The sequence below is a fragment of the Oncorhynchus kisutch genome, linkage group LG3, assembly GCF_002021735.2.
Source record: "Oncorhynchus kisutch isolate 150728-3 linkage group LG3, Okis_V2, whole genome shotgun sequence".
NCBI classification, from domain to species: domain Eukaryota; kingdom Metazoa; phylum Chordata; class Actinopteri; order Salmoniformes; family Salmonidae; genus Oncorhynchus; species Oncorhynchus kisutch.
Genome location: NC_034176.2, coordinates 38823498 through 38843664, shown reverse-complemented (window position 1 = coordinate 38843664; position 20167 = coordinate 38823498). Strand labels below are relative to the sequence as shown.

Genomic DNA, 20167 nt, shown 5'->3' with positions numbered 1-20167 from the left:
AAACGTTATTGCTCCCCGGGGAGAAGTCGGTCGTTGAGAAACAAATAGAGGCCGGGAGTCGGGAGAGCCGGAAATGAGAGAGCAGATACCGAGGTGTTAAGACACCCACAGATCATATGTTTAGGATCCAGCATCTGACTTTAAGTCATCAGTATTTCCCTTATGTCCCTTGAGAAGATATTGCTTACATTGGAAAAGCTGCAGAATGTCAGCTTACAGCTGAAACCTGAAACACCAGTCAGCCAGTCAGTCTGTCACATCCACTGTCTGACACCCACACACCACCATTTGTGTTTTCCATAATCCTCGTTCCAGAGAAATACATTATGTATAGGTCTTAGTGTTATAAACCACTGATATACTGTATTGGGTGTGTCCTATACTCAGCTTTGTGAGTGTAGAGGGATTTCAGAGCTCCAGACCATGTTATTTACTGTCTGCTCCTGCTGTGTTGGTCTACCACTTAATCCATATTGGCAATGTTAGGAGATATTATAATGTCTTGAGGCTCCAGTCCCACTGAGTCCCAGTCATACTCCATTTATATTGATCTGTGTGAACCAGTTTGCACCTGTTCCCATGGCCATGGAAGGAGTTGGGGTGATATCAACATGTGTTGCTGTCTATGAGAGAGGAAGGTATTCTTTTTATAAGATCAAGCTCTTGACTTTTCCCTTTTTTCAGATTCCCCAGTCACCACTGTGTCTGCTACAGCATACCTCAAAAATCACCAATATATAGCCCCCCCCCCCCCCCCCTCCCCCAATTCACCTCAGTCCATCTACAAACACATAGCCTGTAAGCTATACAATTGTAATGTTATACTCCTGAAAGGGGGGAAATATGAGTAATGACTCCCACTGACATGTAGCATCAGAGACTGTTCGGTCAGTTGTGATGATGAAATGCCTAAAAGTCATCAACTCTATACATAGATATCTCTTTTCTCAAATGACATAGCGTTCACATTTGTATTCCTAGGCATTACTAATCAAGCCCCGCACAAACAGACATCAATGGAGCACACAGATGATCGTATTATCACATACACACTCATTATTAGAATGTTACTGACTCTGTACTAATATCAGTGATGCAGTGGTAAAAAAAGGTGGGTAATGGATAAGATGAACAACCACCGATATAAATGAAAACGTATGACATTTTTCTTTGCCTATTGATTGCGTTTTAATGTAGGCCTATAAGAAAGATATGCCATGTCCAGATGTTCATATTGAAACATATATTATTTGTTAAAGTTCCTAACTTGTTTGATAAGATTAGTACAGATTTTCTCTGTGGACCCCACATGGGGCCCGACCCCAAACTTGGGAACCACTGTTCTTACCTCTCTCTCTGCTTGCTTCCTCTCTTTCTCTGTCTCCTCTGCATGCATTGCAGTCTGCCTCAGCCTCAACACTGTGCGCCACATCACTGTCAGTCTCAGCATAGTCTCTGAAAATGTAAGTTATTATGAAAACTTTGTAGCCTATTTTTTGCTCCTGCTGAGGTAGGCTCTGTTTAACTTTATCTTTTTAATTCATCCTTCTAACGTTAGCTAGCTAGGTAATACTAGCCAGAGCCCTTCAACGTTACTAGAATAGAAGTCTGCCGGCAGCTAGCCAGCTGACTGACATATTTATAGGCGACTATTTACCAGTTGCGCACTCATTCTCCGAGAGTCGTTTTTGTTTGTTTGGTGGATGTCTGTAGACATGGCCGGAGTCACGACCCGGCATCTCGCAAACACTGTCAGCAGCGTCTCTAGTTTTGCCTACTGTTCTAATGAGCCGATTTCGAGCTAGGGTAGATCGTTTCATGTCTCAGGCCATCCGCCTGTGCCACGAGACCGGAGTTTTAGCCGTTAGATTGAGTGGTGAATGTGCCGCTAAAAGGATAATCTGTTCGGCAAATCTGTGGGATGCAGGCACGCATAACGAACAAACCACTGTTAATGATTCCACTTATTCACAAAGAGGCAGGCGCGAATAGAACTCAAGCCTCAATCACACCGACCGTTTTATTGAGTTTTGGTACATCAGAAGTACATTAATTTCCAATGGAACTTTGCGTTTGACCCATTGGCGTTGCAGAGCAATTGCTGTACATTCTGTGTGGTGCATGCGTTGGATTTTTCAAACATGTGCATTAAATTGTATGCATAAACGGTTTGAACTTCTGTTGCACACATATCCACATGATGCTCCGTGCCATTTTGTGCAAAAAAAACTGTCGGTGTGATCGAGGCGTAAGTCAGATCAAGAATATAAGCGTGCAGGGCCTGCTGAGTGACACAGCGGCTAGAGGTGTCACTACAGACCCGGGTTCGATCCCGGGCTGTATCACAACAGGCCGTGATCGGGAGTCCCATAGGGCGGTGCACAATTGGCCCAGCGTCGTTCTGGAGAGTCTCCTCATATGTAGCTATGGCCATGAATGTAAGTGTCTCACGGTGGTCCCCTGAAACGTCATTGGCCCGTTACAACAGTGATGATGGACCAGAGTGGAGACATGGGAAACAGCACAGGTCCATGCAAACCACTCGCCCTCATGTTACTGTATCTATATGCTCATTCTAGGAGCATTGCTTTTCCAATAGATATATGGTCTATGGCTCTATGCCTTTTCCTTTCAACCCGCATAAAATTAATGCACTGAATGTGTTATTTTGGCAAGCAGAATCATTTTTAAAAATGTGTTCCTATCTGTCTGTCCCATCCATATATTTGACATATTTTACCAACGGGCAACTGGTGGCCCGCCCCATAAAAAAAAAATATATATAATTTTTTAGATTGGTAAATTAGCCTAGCGGCCAGCTATCTAAACTTGTAGTTAGAATTACCGACTGCCGTGGGTACTGGAAGCGAAGTCAGGTGCAGGAGAGCAGAGCTTTGTGAACAGGCGCACACTTTTTTTTTATGCAAAAGTGCAAAACGCGCAAAACAGTCACAAGAATTATGTTTAACAATAAACATCTTTGTGAAAAATAACACGGAAAAAACAAGCCAGTCTGGCGCGTCAACAATACACACGTAACACAAACAATCTTACACAAAGCCATGATGGGGAACAGAGGAATAAATACATGTAGATTGATTGGGGAATGAAAACCAGGTGTGCAGGGAACACGACAAAACAAATGGATACATGAAAATGGCGCTGCGGCCTACCGGGTGGCGCAGTGGTGAAGGGCGCTGTATTGCAGCGCCAGCTGTGCCACCAGAGACTCTGGGTTCGCGCCCAGGCTCTGTCGCAACCGGCCGCGAGTGGGAGGTCCGTGGGGCGACGCACAACTGGCCCAGCGTCGTCCGGGTTAGGGAGGGCTTGGCCAGTAGGGATATTCTTGACTCATCGCGCACCAGCGACTCCTGTGGCGGGCCGGGCGCAGTGCACGCTAACCAAGGTTGCCAGGTGCACGGTGTTTCCTCCAACACATTGGTGCGGCTTTCTTCCGAGTTGGATGCACGCTGTGTTAAGAAGCAGTGCGGCTTGGTTGGGTTGTGTATCGGAGGACGCATGACTTTCAACCTTCGTCTCTCCCGAGAGACGGGAGTTGTAGCGATGAGACAAGATAGTAGCTACTAAACAATTGGATACCACGAAATTGGGGAGAAAAAGTAAAATTCACAAAAACAACAAAAAGACAAATGGAGCTGCTATGGCTAAAAAGCCGGTGATGTCGACCGCCAAACGCCTCCCAAACAAGGAGAGGAGCCGACTTCGGCGGAAGTCGTGACACGTGGGGTCCGTTGATCATTAGTTCTAATATTAAAAACTGCAAAATTTGCCTCCACCCTAAGGCAAAATGTATCGAATTGCAGGAGATTATCTGTAAAATTGCAAAATTCCTCCGCCCCATGGCAAAATGTGCAGAATTGCAGGAAATTAATTTACAAACTAAGTGGGGCGGCGGGGGAGGGTACGCAGACCCACGAGCCACTCCGGCCCCTCATGAGTTCCCTGATGAGTTCCGTTTTTTTGTGGCCCCCCACCCCCATCAAAGTTGCCCTTCGCCGTTCTACCATCACTGTCATGATTAGCTTTTATCTCATCATTGCATTTACATTTACTGTATGGTAGTCTATTTTACATTGTATGTGATGAATTCTATGGACATGGCATGGGAAACGTTCTTTCTTGTAAAAGTCATGCATTTATTTACACAACGATTTGAACGACCAGATATATGATATTATTTATAATAATCACAATGTAAATATGTGACATTTTTTAAAGATATGTTCTCTGTTAACTGTTTGTTTAATCAGATAGATAGAACATATTTGCCATGGTGTTAACCAGGACTGGGTTAATTCGGACAGTATTCGTTGGGCCTCTTCTTCACATTGATTGTGTACCTGAGAATGATGAGATAATGAAGAGCCCTTAATGCTTCCTCTGTCAGGACAAGCTTCCTATAATCCATAGCCACTTATCCTGGCAATAACTGTCATCTGTATCTTCCTGCAGACAGCACACATTAAGAACAGACAAACACCTTTGGACATAAATATTCACACTATTCAAATCAAAGAATATTGTCAGGCCCATCAACAGGAAGACAGATAGAATGCATCTCAAATGGAACCCTATTCCCTATATAATGCATTGCTTTTGAACAGGGCCCGCTCTGGTCAAAAGTAGTGCTCTATATGGGAATAGGTTGCCATTTGGAACGAGCTTATAGTGTCGGGTGGTCTTTCATGGGCTTCTTCTTATAGCTGTTTGTGCTGACGATAAGGAAAGCACTTTTTTTTTAATTGAAGAGCTCATTTCCTAACTATCCTCTATTAGGGATGTCTTATCCAAGCACTTCAGTCAATATTTCACAGCCACAGTGACCTCATAAACACTATTGGTAAACACTAAATCAGTCATAGTGTATTCATTGGTCTTCATGGCGTTTACCGCTAACAATTTACAGGTAACTGCCAAAATAACGGAAACACTTGAGTAAATGAGGGATACAAAGTATATTGAAAGCCTGTGCTTCCACACAGGTGTGGTTCCTGCGTTAATTAAGCAATTGACATCCCATCGTGCTTAGGGTAATGTATATCAATTCTGGGCAAGCCATTATTTTGCCTACCATGGCTATGCCCCATAGGATGACAATGCCCCCATCCACAGGGCACGAGTGGTCACTGAATGATTTGATGAGCTTGAAAACGATGTTAACCATACGCCATGGCCGTCTCAGTCACCAGATGTCAAAACAATTGAACACATATGGGATATTCTGGAGTGGTGCCTGAGACAGTGTGAGAAAAAAAATGAGGTAAAAAAAGAATGACCATTTTTTTGAAAGTGTGTGGAGATTTTTTCCAGTTTTTTTTCTTCCAGAAATCAATTCAAATGAAATGCCCAACATATAAACAAAGCATCCAAGCTAAACTATGAAAATAGCATTCAGTAGATTCCATAACTGTTTAAGCCTACATTATTCTAAAGTGGTGATGGATGGGAAAATATACATTGGGTTTAGACAGTAAGGTGTTATGTTCTTCTTATACATCTATGCCATTTAATTTGTAAGGCACTCTCCGGAATCAAAGCAAGACCAAGGTAACTTGAATCTCAGCATTTAATCGCCAAACTCTGCATTGAAGGATACCGGTACAGAAACAGCTGTTATCCTTGGCTTTAAAATGGTGTGGCACTCAGGATCTTGTGTGGGCATTGTATTGACTCATTGTGTGTGGGGCATGAGATTGGAGCACTTTCATTTAGCAGCAATTGTATGTGTGTGTGTTGGTGTGAAGGGCACACAGGACTGTTTTTCTGTAGGGTCATTTAAACAGCACATAACAAAGTGATCATTCTGATCTAAGGGGCATGGACAGGAGATAACCTGCTCTAGGATGGGGTGTAAGGAGGCCAGTGGGATGGTCCAGTACATTCACATGGAGATGCTAGACATTCCTTGCATTTTCCCAAAGCTTTAGATATCCTTGTGAAGGCGAAGAAGGAATCCAGCCTTATTGCAAATGCAACACAATTTAATTTAGCAATATATGAAAGTACCACTAAATATGCATTGGGTTTGAGATGTTGACTAAAACATCTTTAGGTATAACACTTATCTTGGTGTGCTTGCTAATAGCCTTATATTGAGAAGCCTATATTCTATGTTAGTACTTCCAATGTACACTGAGTATACAAAACATTAAAAACACCTGCTCTTTCCATGACACAGTCTGACCAGGTGAATCCAGGTAAAAGCTAGGATTCCTTATTGATGACACTTGTTAAATCCACTTAAATCAGTGTAGATAAAAGGGGGATACAGGTTAAAGAAGGATTTGTAAGCTTTAAGAAAATTGAGACATTGATTGTGTATGTGTGCCATTCAGAGGGCGAATGGGCAAGACAAAATATTTCAGTTCCTTTGAACGGGGTATGGTAGTAGGTGCCAGTTGTTGAAGTTGTTCCTAATGCTCATATACTCAGTGTATAAGTACAGAACCACTAGTTAAAGGGGCAACCTGCAGTTAAAACAATAGCAAAGCTGTCACCACCACTGATTTGGTAAACAACTGAGGGATGGGGCTGGAGAAATGTAAACACTTTCAAAGTCATACAGACAGATATTGATCCATATTTTCCATATACAGTGGTTGTTTATCATTTTATTGTTTACAAACATTGAATTAAAACAAGCTTATATTTGAGGTTTTGATGGGTTAATTAAGACAGTTAAACTAAGCTTGTGGCATTTATAAGTTATAATATTCAAGAGTCAATGAGTATCATTATTTAAAGTACAAAAATTGATGTAACAACCACAGATTGCCCCTTTTAGTCTTGCGTAACAAGTCAGCCTATATAATGTCTGGGTATAAGACACATGATAAGAGGAAGAGGAATGTGATCTGTTTATTTGATTTCAGCTGCTGTGACTCACACACATATTGCAGGGGTGCAAGGCTGCTAACGGTTGTGTCTTTGGTGTAAAGAATCTGACAAGCTGGTTGACATTTTGAATGACTGCTTTTGCGTGGAGAGTCAGTCCCCTGGACCTCATAGGGTTTCCATTACCCTGTAGGGCAGTGTGAGTATGAGAAGAGTCTGAGAGTGTGTGTCTGAAAATAAGACTTTTATTATTTGTATAGCTTAATGGTGCAATATGCAGAAATCAGTCAGCCATTTCCTGGTTGATAAAATTCTCTAGCTGGGCTTGTTGTGGGCTAGCCTGGGGTTGGTGTGAGCTAGTCTGGGCTTGGTGTGAGCTAGCCTGGGGTTGGTGTGAGCTAGCCTGGGGTTGGTGTGAGCTAGCCTGGGCTTGGTGTGAGCTAGCCTGGGGTTGGTGTGAGCTAGCCTGGGGTTGGTGTGAGCTAGCCTGGGCTTGGTGTGAGCTAGCCTGGGCTTGGTGTGAGCTAGCCTGGGCTTGGTGTGAGCTAGCCTGGGGTTGGTGTGAGCTAGCCTAGGCTTGGTGTGAGCTAGCCTGGGCTTGGTGTGAGCTAGCCTGGGGTTGGGGTGGGTTAGCCTGTGTTAGGCTTAGTGTGGGCTAACCTGTGTTGGGCTTGTTGTGGGCTAGCCTGTGTGAGGCTGATGTGGGCTTGGTGTGGGCTTGGTGTGTGCCCACCTTGCCCACGAAATACCCACGTGGGGCCAATGGGGTCATATTTTCTCGGTAAACACTTATGAACATTCAGCTCTCAAGTGAAGCATGGGCAATGATCCTCCGATTAGTAGGAGTGCAAAGTTAAAATACAAAAAGCAAGATCCCCCTAGAAATCACAAGAGAATGTCAAGCTCTGAGAATGTTAGGGAAAGGGGATTAAGGAGGGGGGAGAGGAGGCCTCTTTCATTCAGAGGTAATGCAAACAAGGAAAAAAGAAAAAACATACAGTATGTATTCTGCCTATCTACCTACTCCTAATTAAAATATCTGGCCTAATTAAGGGATTTGGGCATATTTTATTTTTGAGTGGCCAATCTCGTTAAGAGGAGGTTGGGAGGACAAATGCTGAGGGCAGCCTTTGAGGATTGTGTATTCTATATTTTTTTTAACAAAGTCCCTCTAACAAATTCACCTATTTCTGTTAAGTGCTTAAAAAATAATAATAATCCACTTCCCCCACACACAGGAAGGAAGAGGGACATCAATAAACCGACTAAGCCTCATTGTATAGTTGACCTAAAGAGTAAGGCAGCAAATTACCAGCTGAGTTTTGGGTTAAATCCCCAGGGGTTGTCAACAACAACCACGTACATCTTGCCACAGCTGCTGCTCTTTTGTTATTAATCAAGTATACTAAGAGGTTACTATCCAACTACATCTTATTTTTTGCTAAACACCACAACAGAAGTTTACTCAGGATATGGCTGCCAGGGATCAGTACTGTTAAGACATTTGGGCTGACCACGAAAGCACCATTAAGCTCAAAGCTTCAGCAAAAATGATGAGGCTTTGTGCTGAGAGTAGCACTGTCTACTAAACTCAAAGGCTGTACAGTATATCTTTATTTCCACCTCAAATGTATGTGCCAAGGCCTGTTGAATGAAAATCACTATTCAGCAAATACACTTTCCATGGACCCCAAACTTTACACAAACCAAAGGTTTTATTATTGAGTAAAATTCATTTCCGCTTATCAATAACAACAAGGCTATAAATCCTTTTAAAGCTGAGTGAAAGAGGGAAGTGAATGAAAAAGGGTTGAGCAAGGAGGAGGTAGCAGGTCCAGAGAAATCAATTTTCACACATTAGAACTATTAGCTTATTGAGAGGTGGCTGACAGATTGAGGGTTTGCAGTTAAAAAGAGCTGTACCTGTGAAATAGTCTCTTCATCCAAGTATTGATGAGTGTGTGTGTGTGTGTGTGTGTGTGTGTGTGTGTGTGTGTGTGTGTGTGTGTGTGTGTGTGTGTGTGTGTGTGTGTGTGTGTGTGTGTGTGTGTGTGTGTGTGTGTGTGTGTGTGTGTGTGTGTGTGCGTGCGTGCGTGCGTGCGTGCGTGCGTGCGTGTGTGCGTGTGTGTGTGTGTGTGTGTGTGCCTGCGCACATGTGTAGGGGGTGGCTAAGTTGAGTAACCCGGTGTTTGGAGAAGCCCTTCCCATACTCTCCCAGACAGAACAGGACCACACCACTGTCAGCATACTCTTCATGGAAACAGCTCCAGCTATACACAACACCATATCAAACGTAGCTAATTCATACTTGGGAAAACCATCAAACTCTGATTTGATGAAGGTATTTCAAAGTGTTAATAACTTAGCTAATGCTGTAAGTTGAGAGAAAAAAAGAAGCTTGAGTCTTAAATAAATGGAAGCCGGTTACTTCAGATGATTTCCCCTTCTGTGTGCTGTCCAAGCACCTCTCTGTCAGTGGCATCATCTATCACAATACATACCGCCATAAAATCTCAAATATACAGACCTGTGTCAGAGCTATCCTTTACAAAAGGGCTGAGGAATATGTTCAAAGGGATCAGAGCAAATGTAGCCTATTCATTCTTTTCTTTTTCCTAATTGACCTTTCACTACTTTCATTATCTGGATTCATGTTCAATTCTGCAAGGGTGCTGGAACTGCGGGACTTTTATTCACAGAGTCTGGCAGTCCTTTGCTAATCTTGAAGAGTAGCTTTTCGCTGCACAGAAATGCCAATACAGTATATCTGAAGTGTTGTTGAGTGTGTTACTTTTACAATGTACCCAGTCCTAGGAGGACAGCTATCCATCTCAACAGGCAGGACAGCGAGACAGAAACTCAGATGTCCCAAGATGGCTCAGGACAGTCTAATAGGAGTCTAGTAGGAGTCTGGTAGGAGTCTAATAGGAGTCTAATAGGAGTCTAGTAGGAGTCTAGTAGGAGTCTGGTAGGAGTCTAATAGGAGTCTAGTAGGAGTCTAGTAGGAGTCTAATAGGAGTCTAATAGGAGTCTAATAGGAGTCTAGTAGGAGTCTGGTAGGAGTCTAATAGGAGTCTAATAGGAGTCTAGTAGGAGTCTAATAGGAGTCTAGTATGAGTCTAATAGGAGTCTAATAGGAGTCTAGTAGGAGTCTAGTAGGAGTCTAATAGGAATCATTTCCACCTGTGTATCAGGGGAACCAACAGGATCCTAAATCAGCTCAGAATTTCAAACTACACACTCAAATGAATAAACATAAACAAATAACCAGAAGGGGGACTCAAGCCTTATAGGGGTTGGCCTTGATGTTTATAGGACCTATTGATCCAAGAGAAACAGTGAAAAATTACCCGTTAGAATAGGGTGCCATTTGGGACACATGAGTGTACCAGACCTGGTAGTCTTTGGGGGGCATAGTGCACACAGCAGTGTGAGAGCTGTGTTCCTGTAGAGCCACCATGCTCCACTCTCCCTTCACGCCACTCAGATGTCACATTAATCATGCTGATCGCCAGCTGCCTCTAGTGTAGTCTGACGTCCCAGGCGGCATCACAAATGGCACCCTATTCCATGACAGAGTGCACTACTTTTGACCAGAACCCTATGGGCCCTAGTGCACTACACAGGGGATAGGGTGCCATTTGGGAAATATACCCAGTCTATCTGTGCCAGTGGACCACAGGGAATGGTGACAGGAAGCCATGCTAAAAGTTCCCTTTCTAGCACTTTGTTGAAACATCATGTTTCACTTTATTTAGTTACCGTATAATTTACTGAGAACAGCGTTATAGCTTTTGATGTTGATTCTGTCAAAGACAGATAATACTGGTATCTACTGTTCTCCGTGACGGAAGGGAAGATGAGGTGATGACTTATGAATGATAAAGAGGAAAGACAGTCCCTTGTGTGAGGTAAAAGGACATTGTCTGGATCATGGAGATAGTATTAGAACATACTGAAATATCTCCATGATGTGGCTTGTCCCCTATTTTCCCCCATTCCCAGACCCTTATATAACAACTACCTTCACATTAGTTTTCATAGTCTGCTCTATCACCCTGCCACTTGGCTGCTGCTGTGTGTTTGATGCCCAATCTACTCCAGGCTGTCGTCCCAAATGGCATCCTATTCACTACATAATGCACTACTTCTAACCACTGCCCATAGGACTCTGGTCAAAGTAGTGGGGTATAGAGGGAATAGTGTGCTATTTTGGACGTAACTCAGGATTTCTCCTTTAGCACCTCTGCTCCTCTGTTTAACTACATTCCTTGTACCTGCAAAGTCCAAATGTGTTCAGTCACACTGACCTGCTACCATTAGACCATTCATCAGTGTTCAACTACCGAAACATCAGAGGTGTTTGGGAGACAGCATGGCCATGGCGGTTTGGAGAGCTTCCAATGACCCTGGCCCTAGCTGTGAGCTGGGATTCCATGGCTAGGCTAGAAGAAATGGCTATATGAGTGCTGCAGAGAGACATGGAACAGAGTTGTTTATATTTGCCTAGGAAATATATTCCTAGGCAAATAATATGGCAAGATGGTTGACTTACATTGTATAGAATGCAATTATGAATCTATAGACCTTCAGTGTGAGCGTAGACTGTGGTACTATTTTCTCAGACTTTTAGCGTGCTGTGGTTTGTCACCTAGTAACCAACACACTCCTCTGGCCATCTCACTCTACCTTATGTCTAAGACATAAGCTGAATTTAAAGTAACTTTGGTGCATAAAAGAAAAGGGACAATGCCTGTCAACATAACACCTTTACTTCCTGTTATTTGGACTGAGATAAGGATGCTCTTCAAGCTCTCAGTGCCCAAGTGGTCAGGGAACCTACAGTGGAGGGTGGTACATTGAACCCTGGTGACTAAAATTTGATTGGCATGGCATGACCCAGGGGTGTACAACATGTGTAGTGTGTACACTGTTTCCACTATAGGGTGATACCAGTGCTGTCTTTGTTGATGACAGTTAGAGTTAGGTGACCACAACAAAACTGTTGCTGGCAAGCTCCCCCAAGGTCCCTCAACAAGAGTTGTCCCAGAGTCCGGACCCCTTATGTCCTTCATGTCCTAACAGGGGCATAATGTAGAAGTTTTGCAGGGAGAGGATGTCACTGGGCAGTGACCCAATAGAAATCTGCGGTTAGTCCCTTGTGACAGGTTTCACACGCAGCTTGTGGCCAAGCCCACAAATAACAGCCAGGCATCTTGTTTGCTCTCATTCTCCGGCTTGTTTCAGATTACTCAGTGGGCCTTTTTGAAGTTGGCTGATGGACAGGCAGGGTTTTCCCTTTCCTCTCCTGACAAAAAAAGATTGGGTCATCGTCAGTCCCATTCGCTGCTGTGTATCTAGTGTAACCCCAGAATACGACGCATATTTAGTTCAGAATTTGATCAGAGACACATAGAGAAACCTATACAAAGGTTCCATGTTGAGGTATTATCTAATTTCACACCGAGGGTTGTCATAGCGAACCCTTGTTTTTGGTCACTGGGTCAACTCTGCAACACTGTAGTGTATACAGTGACTGCCTTGCTTGAATTGTATTAGAAGATGAAAGCAACCTATAGCATAGTAGTACTGAGGCCTTGTAACAATTCACACAGATCCAGTTCTCAACAATCGCAGAAAGGAAATTAACATCGCCAGCTTTGGTGAAAGCAAACCAATGACACTGGAGGTTGAACGCCTGTCTGAGACTTTGTTGTCCCGAACCTGCTGCTCTCACTCAGTAAGAGGTTTCACTAGTACGTTCCTAGCCTGCCATGGACCATTGAGCAATAAAAAGCTCTGTAACTAAATCCAGAGACTAATCCATCCTGGACAATCACTGGCAGACCTTCTACACTACATGACCAAAAGTATGTGGACACCTGCTCGTCAAACATCTCATTCCAAAATCATGGGCATTAATATGGAGTTGGTCCCTCCTTTCCTGCTATAACAGCCTCCACTCTTCTGAGAAGGCTTTCCACTAGACGTTGGAACATTTTTGCGGGGACTTGCTTTCATTCAGCCTCAAGATTAGTGAGGTCGGGAACTGATGTTGGATGGTTAGGCCTGGCTCGCAGTAGGCGTTCCAATTCATCCCAATTCAGGTGTTTGATGGGGTTGAGGTCAGGGCCCTGTGCAGGCCAGTCAAGTTTTTCCACACCGATCTCAACAAACCATTTCTGTACGGACCTCGCTTTGTGCATGGAGGCATTGTCATGCTGAAACAGGACAGGGCCTTCACCAAATTGCTGCCACAAAGTTGAAAGCACAGAATTGTCTAGAATGTCATTGTATGCTGTAGCATTAAGATTTCCCTTCATTGGAACTAAAAGGCCTAGTCCGAACCAAGAAAAACATCCCTAGACCCTTATTGCTCGTCCAGCAAACTTTACAGCTGGCACTATGCATTCGGGCAGGTAGCGTTCTCCTGGTATCTGCCAAACCCAGATTCGTCCGTCAGACTGCCAAATGGTGAAGCGTGATTCATCATTCCAAAGAACGTGTTTCCACTGCTCCATAGTCCATAGGCGGTAAGCTTTTCACCACTCCAGCCGACGCTTGGCATTGCGCATGGTGATCTTAGGCTTGTTTGTGGCTGCTCGGCCATGGAAACCCATTTTATGAAGCTCTCGACGAACAGTTATTGTGCTGACGTTGCTTCCAGAGGCAGTTTGGAGCTTGGTAATGAATGTTGCAACGAAGGCGATTTTTACGCACTCTGCTGCTACAGCACTCGGCGGTCCCATTCTGTGAGCTTGTGTGGCCTACCACTTCACGGCTGAGCCGTTGTTGCTCCTAGACGTTTCCACTTCACAATAATAGCACTTACAGTTGACCGGGGCAGCTCTAGCAGGACATCTTATGACTGTGCCAGGTTGAAATTCATGAGCTCTTCAGTAAGGCCATTCTATTACCAATGTTTGTCTATTTTTTATTTTTTTTCCCCCCTTTATTTAACCAGGCAAGTCAGTTAAGAACAAATTCTTATTTACAATGACGGCCTAGGAACAGTGGGTTAACTGCCTGTTCAGGGGCAGAACGACAGATTTGTACCTTGTCAGCTCGGGGGTTTGAACTTGCAACCTTCCGGTTACTAGTCCAACGCTCTAACCACTAGGCTACCCTGCCGCCCCGTCTATGGAGATTGCATGGCTGTGTGCTCAATTGTATACACCTGTCAGCAATGGGTGTGGCTGAAATAGTTGAATCCACTCATTTGAAGGGGTGTCCAAATACGTTTGTATATAAGGTGTATATATACTATATATATATTGTAGCTGTGCAGAGCAAAGGCCCTGACTGTAGACTGTACCCATGCAGCCCTGTTCTCATGTCACAAGGCTGTCACAGTGTGGGTCCAGGAAGCCATGGGGCACAGGAATGGTGTGGGAAGACTGAAGCAAGTGAATGTGTTTTAATAGGCATACCAGTGTTTAGGATGGCCAATGGTATTTCCTTGATGATGCAGCAGTTGAAGGTGGTATTGGCCTATAAAATAAAACATTTGAGCATGTAATATGGACTGAAGATGGACTATTGAAACACTTCAGATAGAGTGACAAGAGAGGAGGTAGACAGAGTGATTGACTTTGAAATTGTTGTCTGGGGGTCAGACATATTTGTTGAAATGATCACTGTCTGAATGTATGATTTGAGAGATTAATAAACATAGCCTACTTGATGACAAGACTGTATTTGAATTATAGCCAGAGGCATTTACATTAATTGTCAATTCTAATTATTTAAAATGAGCCTATAGTGGATAATAGTTGTCAAATATAAACTTGAAATATCTTTAAGATTCTAATAATTGAAAAAGTAAGTTGTGCTTATAGTTAATGGATTAGCCTAAAGACCTTTACACGTTTAATAACTAGACATTCGCCAGCCTTTTAGCTGGTAGTTTGGATAAACCACACTTATTTATGATAAATGTGTAAGTCCACTATTTTGTGCTCATTCATTGTGAAGTGAAACATGGGCTACTGTCTACTACAGTATGTTTGCATACCACACTGAATCTCTTCAATCACTGACTTTCGTGGGTGTAGCCTATGTTATTTTTAAATATCAGCAAGGCAATATAAATAGGACAAAATTAAGTCTACCCCGCCAAATTATTGATGAGAAGTGGAATTCAGCATCAGACGCACGTGGACAGCTCCAAGTTGCAATAGTGCGCACTAAATCCTTCATTGCTCACGAACACTCTGACTATATAGCTCGACGTTTCTTGCAAAGTTTTATTTAGATCACCCGTGAAGTGGCAGAGACCGAACTGCATATGAACCCAGCACCCCATGGTACAATACTGCTTACTGAACCGCTCTACCCACCTGATCCGTGAAACCACACCCATAATGGAATATACAAGGTCCAAAGTGTCAAAGAGCCAATCAACTCCGGCTCGGACTTCGTAACGTATTCGCACAGTTCCGGAAGGAAGAACATGAGCTAAGTGCACGCTACATCTTTGATGGGATAGGCTATTGCCCCTATTCTGGATTGGTTTTTCTCCTAGTAGCCTAATATAATGCTAAGAATAGAAGACAATTCCTTGGAATGAGATGGAGATGCACTTATCGAATGCAACCGGTAACATTTGTTCGGATTTAACACAAACTAGCCTAATCGAAATTTGAAATAGGTGGCATATGGGTAGGCCTACTTTTGTCTTCTGAAAAGGGTAAGCTACATTATAATTACGATGAAATGGCAACGAAATACCAGCTTGAAATACACTTGAGAAAATGTGACAGTTTGACTGAATATAGCTTATTCCAAATATCAAAACGTGTGCATTTAAGAAATTATTGAAGACATCGGTTGTCCTACCTTGACATGAAGAGGATTCACTTTTGAATGAGAGATCCACTTGTACCAGGAGCTATGGCATTCCAACCGTTTTTACCAAACACTGCTTCGAATTTCACCCTCGACGCAATGCTGGCCCGACAATCTCCGTTTTTTCCTGCTATTGCGTTAACTTCCCACGGGTCTCTTCACATGCCTGTTGCGCAAAGGCATCGCATGCTGGATCCGGTCACTGCTGAAACGATCCTCCGCAAAGCCTCGCTGGAACAGCATAATGCAACCCAGTCTGCCAAGCTCAGTCCTCCTAAAACGCTGGAGACGGAAGCCACGGAGGATGATCCAAAAGTTCACTTGGAGGCAAGGCACCTTTGGACACAATTCCACAAATTCGGCACTGAAATGGTCATAACAAAATCAGGAAGGTAAATGTTCTAAAATATCATCAATAACCATAGCCTATAAAGTTATTCGTTTTTTCCAGCCTATATTCTATACGTCTGTGATTTAGAATCGATGTGTTTAACCTTTTCTCCAGGCGCATGTTTCCACCGTTCAAAGCAAGATGTACTGGCTTGAACCAAAGGGCAAAATATATTTTGCTCGTGGACATTGTTGCGGCCGACGACTTCAGGTACAAGTTTCACAACTCCCGTTGGATGGTGTCAGGAAAGGCAGATCCTGAAATGCCAAAGAGGATGTACATACACCCAGACAGTCCCGCTTCTGGCGAGCAATGGATGTCAAAAGTGGTCAATTTTCACAAATTAAAATTGACAAATAACATCTCGGACAAGCATGGGTTTGTAAGTTCCAAAAATACTAGCGTTTTGTGTTAATAATGTAGTCTATTTACAGTGCAGTTTAACTAATCTAATGTATTGTTATATTGAAATATAACTGAAAGACTAGTTTTTCTTAAACTAAAGTTCGAGTTGATGACTAGGCCTAGTTTATTATTTAAAATGTATGTTGTCTCCAATTACAGACGATTCTTAACTCAATGCACAAATACCAGCCCAGGTTTCACGTTGTGAGGGCCAATGATATCCTCAAACTACCTTATAGCACGTTCAGGACCTATGTCTTTTCTGAGACAGAATTCCTTGCTGTAACTGCTTATCAAAACGATAAGGTAGGCACTCATTAATTTCATAAAGCACATTTCAGAATATCAATGTATTTTTCGTATTGATAACACTCTGGAAAATATAAATTGTATATATATATACACACACACACATGTATATATTATGCATAAAGAGTTTGTAAAGAGTTTATGGATGGTGATGAACAATTATTGCAGTTATATAGACTTCAATCCAGGTCTAAATTCATTACTGACATATAGGCCGAGCTATACACTATAGCATATTATGCCCAAGGCTCAATATTCGGCAAGTAATGAAATGTTGATGTTTGTGTTTTCAAATATTTTGTTGTAATATGCAATATATTTACACAACGTGTATTAACTGCTTATAAACCCTTTACAAATTTCTTGTGGACAAAGATTTTGTTGGAATCGTTTGAAGGATTGTATACACCAACTCCTGGTTTATCACTAGCCTATCGCCTATGAGACTATGATTAATAGTGTTCAAATGTAATTACTGGTCTAATGTTTAGAAACATTACATTCCTTAACAGTCATTTCTATTTTCAGATCACACAACTGAAAATTGATAACAATCCTTTCGCCAAAGGATTCCGTGACACTGGCAATGGTAGAAGAGAAAAAAAGTGAGACAAAAAACGAGAAATGTAAATCTAAATACTTCTAGAAACTCTTAATTGTCAATAGGCCTACTAAAATGTTCCTTTTTTTATTAGGAAACTATTGGGTATAAATATACAAAAGTTCAGTGAAACCTCTGGTGACTCTTTGGATGAGGCTCCACTGAAAAGCGCAGGAAATGCAACGTCAATCGGTGAGTTTGTATGATAACGAATTGAATACATTTGTACCTTTCGTACCATAATATATTGTAATGGTAAAATGTTTAGCCTCAACTTGTTTTCAGTTTACAAACAACATTGTATTTAACCAATCATGTTAGAGGGCTGCCAAAGTGACAACGAAAGCGGCCAAGAAAGCAAACATTGGAATAATGTTGGACAAGACTTGCGAAAAACCTCAACCACCACAGAGGAACTGACACCTGAGCCAAATGTCACCACATTCCACGACAAAGCGGACAGGGCTTCAACGGACTCACTTAGGACCGAAACAGACTCAGAGGATCCAAAAGAGGACCATATAAACTCCACAACTGGTGGTATGACACGTTGCTTTGGAGCAGAGGATCCGAGGGCAACAGAACACTTCCAGCCTTTAACCGTGGAAACGGACCAAAGTGCTCACATCACAGGCCTAGGACGCAGCAGTTTTTCACACTGCTATTCTTATCCACCGGATTGGACAAGATATATTCTCAACCCCTTGGGTGTCGCTCACCGTCTCCTACACAATGCCCAAGTCAACATGCAGGGAGAAACTTTATCCAGTGTAGCAGCAACAGCAATGGGGCACATGCTGATGGCTGTGTCATCTGGCGGAGTGTGCTCCATGGGCACGGCTGGTATCCCAGTATCTTCTGTACAAAGAGTGTCAGGAACGTCAGGATTACCCTTGAACTTTCAGCAGCATGCTATGGCATCGCAGGTATGCCTACCATCTATTAATTCAGCAACACTACTCAACAGGCGGCTTTTACGCTTATGACGTCGTAAATGAATTAGGCTAATTTAAGTAATGAAAATAAGGAATGCAAATAACAGCAAACTTTGCAGCCCTAACCGCTCTTTCTTTGTTTCCCATATAGGGCCTCACGGTTTCTCCTTTTGGTGCTATTTTCCCCTATCCCTACTCCCATTTGGCCACAACGGCTGCTCTCTCCACCACAGCATCAACCCCAGTGCATCGCCGCTCAGTAACCCCAGTGCATCGCCGCCCAGTGCGCCCTCCTACCCGGTTCAGGCCATACTTAATTTCCAATAGAGTAGGCCTACCAGACAACTGTTCGACGCCCCCGACATCTATTCGCCTTATGACGGATAGAGACGTGAATTGTCACACTATTGCAAATAGTCCGATTGCTGCTCCATTGCACTGTATGCCTATGTCAGAGGTAAACAGCGTTTCCTCGCTACAGAGTTCTGGTGCGTCAGCGGCAAAACGTGTATCCAGCAAGGATTGCATGGATCAGCTTCAATGTATACAACAGTTGGTCAGAGGTATTGACTCCTATCAAGACAGAGACTCATATTCCTAGGTCATAAATCTAACAAACTGATTACAATTTAGATTTTTTTTTCATAGCCTGATGAATGAAGATTGGGATGTTTGCTATCATACCAAACGTCATTTTAACATTTCTAATGCGGAATGTATGCATAATAGATAACATTGTTTGCGTCTGTGAATTATGGTTGCGCTTGTGTGTTGATGATACTGTAATTTGTTCACTAATGGCACTGAAGTTTATTTGCAATAAATCCCTAATGTTTTTATATATCACTTAGCCATGCAACGAACCGCTATAAACCACTGTATTTTACAACCAAAGCACGTGTGTAGTTCAAATATGATTTATTTCGTGATCTTGACACAATAGTTAATAAGGACGTTTTGAAAATTCGTTTTAAATAACCATTCTATGGAGGAATGTTTTTGCTGACTTGTTTGTTAAACATTGAAAAGTCAATGGCGTTGCTTCGGTCAGTTAATCAATATCATTTGCAGTTTCATTAAACAACATAACCATTTCATGTCGTGGTGTGTGTTTTGTCCTCTTTAAAAAAATGTTTTTTTAAATCTTTAATCCCAGCGCCCGTCCCCGCAGGAGGCCTTTTTTTGCCTTTTGGTAGGCGTCATTGTAAATACGAATTTGTTCTTATTAAATGACTTGCCTAGTTAAATAAAGGTCAAATACAATAAAAATGTCACTATTTTTATTTGCTGTAATTATGTGCATGCGTTGTAGATCAACATAAATTGTCACAATATTTTTTGCCTATCATTTATTACAACCCATTATATGCCTACAAAGCTCTTTGTTATAACATGTTTGTTCATTTGAAAACTGCTCTTGAATGCGTGATATCAACGCAACAAAATAATGTTAAACGAAATAAAAGTATACTGTTTTAATGATTGAGGAGGTTCTTGAATGGATGCTCATGTCTGTGCATTTTATGTTTGAAAAGTTTCAGTTGATTTAAAACGAAAAAAGTTCTAAATTAATTTCCTACCTCCCTACTCTGTGTGTATATAAAATACATTATTAGGCTAACCTACTATTACGGTAATCGTTTACTATCATAGCGCTTATAACTACTACTTTGCAAATATATATATATATATATATATATATAAGGAGCACATTATATATATATATATAAATGTAAATGATCCCGTAAGTTTCATATGATGATCTATATGAACAAATGATTACAAAACATTTATATTATAAACATACGTTATTGTTCTTTATTG

At 42.2% G+C, this 20167-nt stretch overlaps 2 protein-coding genes across 2 annotated transcripts; both read left to right on the top strand.

Moving 5' to 3' along the window:
* The first annotated feature begins 15318 nt into the window (after window positions 1-15318).
* On the top strand, window positions 15319-16609 carry tbx3b (T-box transcription factor 3b). Its single transcript, XM_031805656.1, has 2 exons — window positions 15319-16094; window positions 16208-16609. Exons 1-2 carry the CDS (start codon window positions 15721-15723, stop codon window positions 16506-16508), a joined length of 675 nt encoding a protein of 224 aa, XP_031661516.1. The 5' UTR covers window positions 15319-15720; the 3' UTR covers window positions 16509-16609.
* Window positions 16610-17508: 899 nt separating this feature from the next.
* LOC116352849 (T-box transcription factor TBX3) lies at window positions 17509-19495 on the top strand. The gene is made up of 3 exons (XM_031805651.1): window positions 17509-17600; window positions 17730-18334; window positions 18495-19495. The coding sequence occupies exons 2-3, from the start codon at window positions 17951-17953 to the stop codon at window positions 18942-18944; spliced, it is 834 nt and encodes a 277-aa protein (XP_031661511.1). The 5' UTR covers window positions 17509-17600; window positions 17730-17950; the 3' UTR covers window positions 18945-19495.
* The last annotated feature ends 672 nt before the right edge of the window (window positions 19496-20167 follow it).

Excerpts from the sequence above, each read along its gene's own strand:
- tbx3b (XM_031805656.1), top strand. The coding sequence starts at position 15,721 with ATGAGAGATCCACTTGTACCAGGAGCTATGGCATTCCAACCGTTTTTA. Across the intron at positions 16,095-16,207 it reads GTCATAACAAAATCAGGAAG|GCGCATGTTTCCACCGTTCA; the intron begins GTAAATGTTCTA and ends CCTTTTCTCCAG.
- LOC116352849 (XM_031805651.1), top strand. The coding sequence starts at position 17,951 with ATGACACGTTGCTTTGGAGCAGAGGATCCGAGGGCAACAGAACACTTC. Across the intron at positions 18,335-18,494 it reads AGCATGCTATGGCATCGCAG|GGCCTCACGGTTTCTCCTTT; the intron begins GTATGCCTACCA and ends TTTCCCATATAG.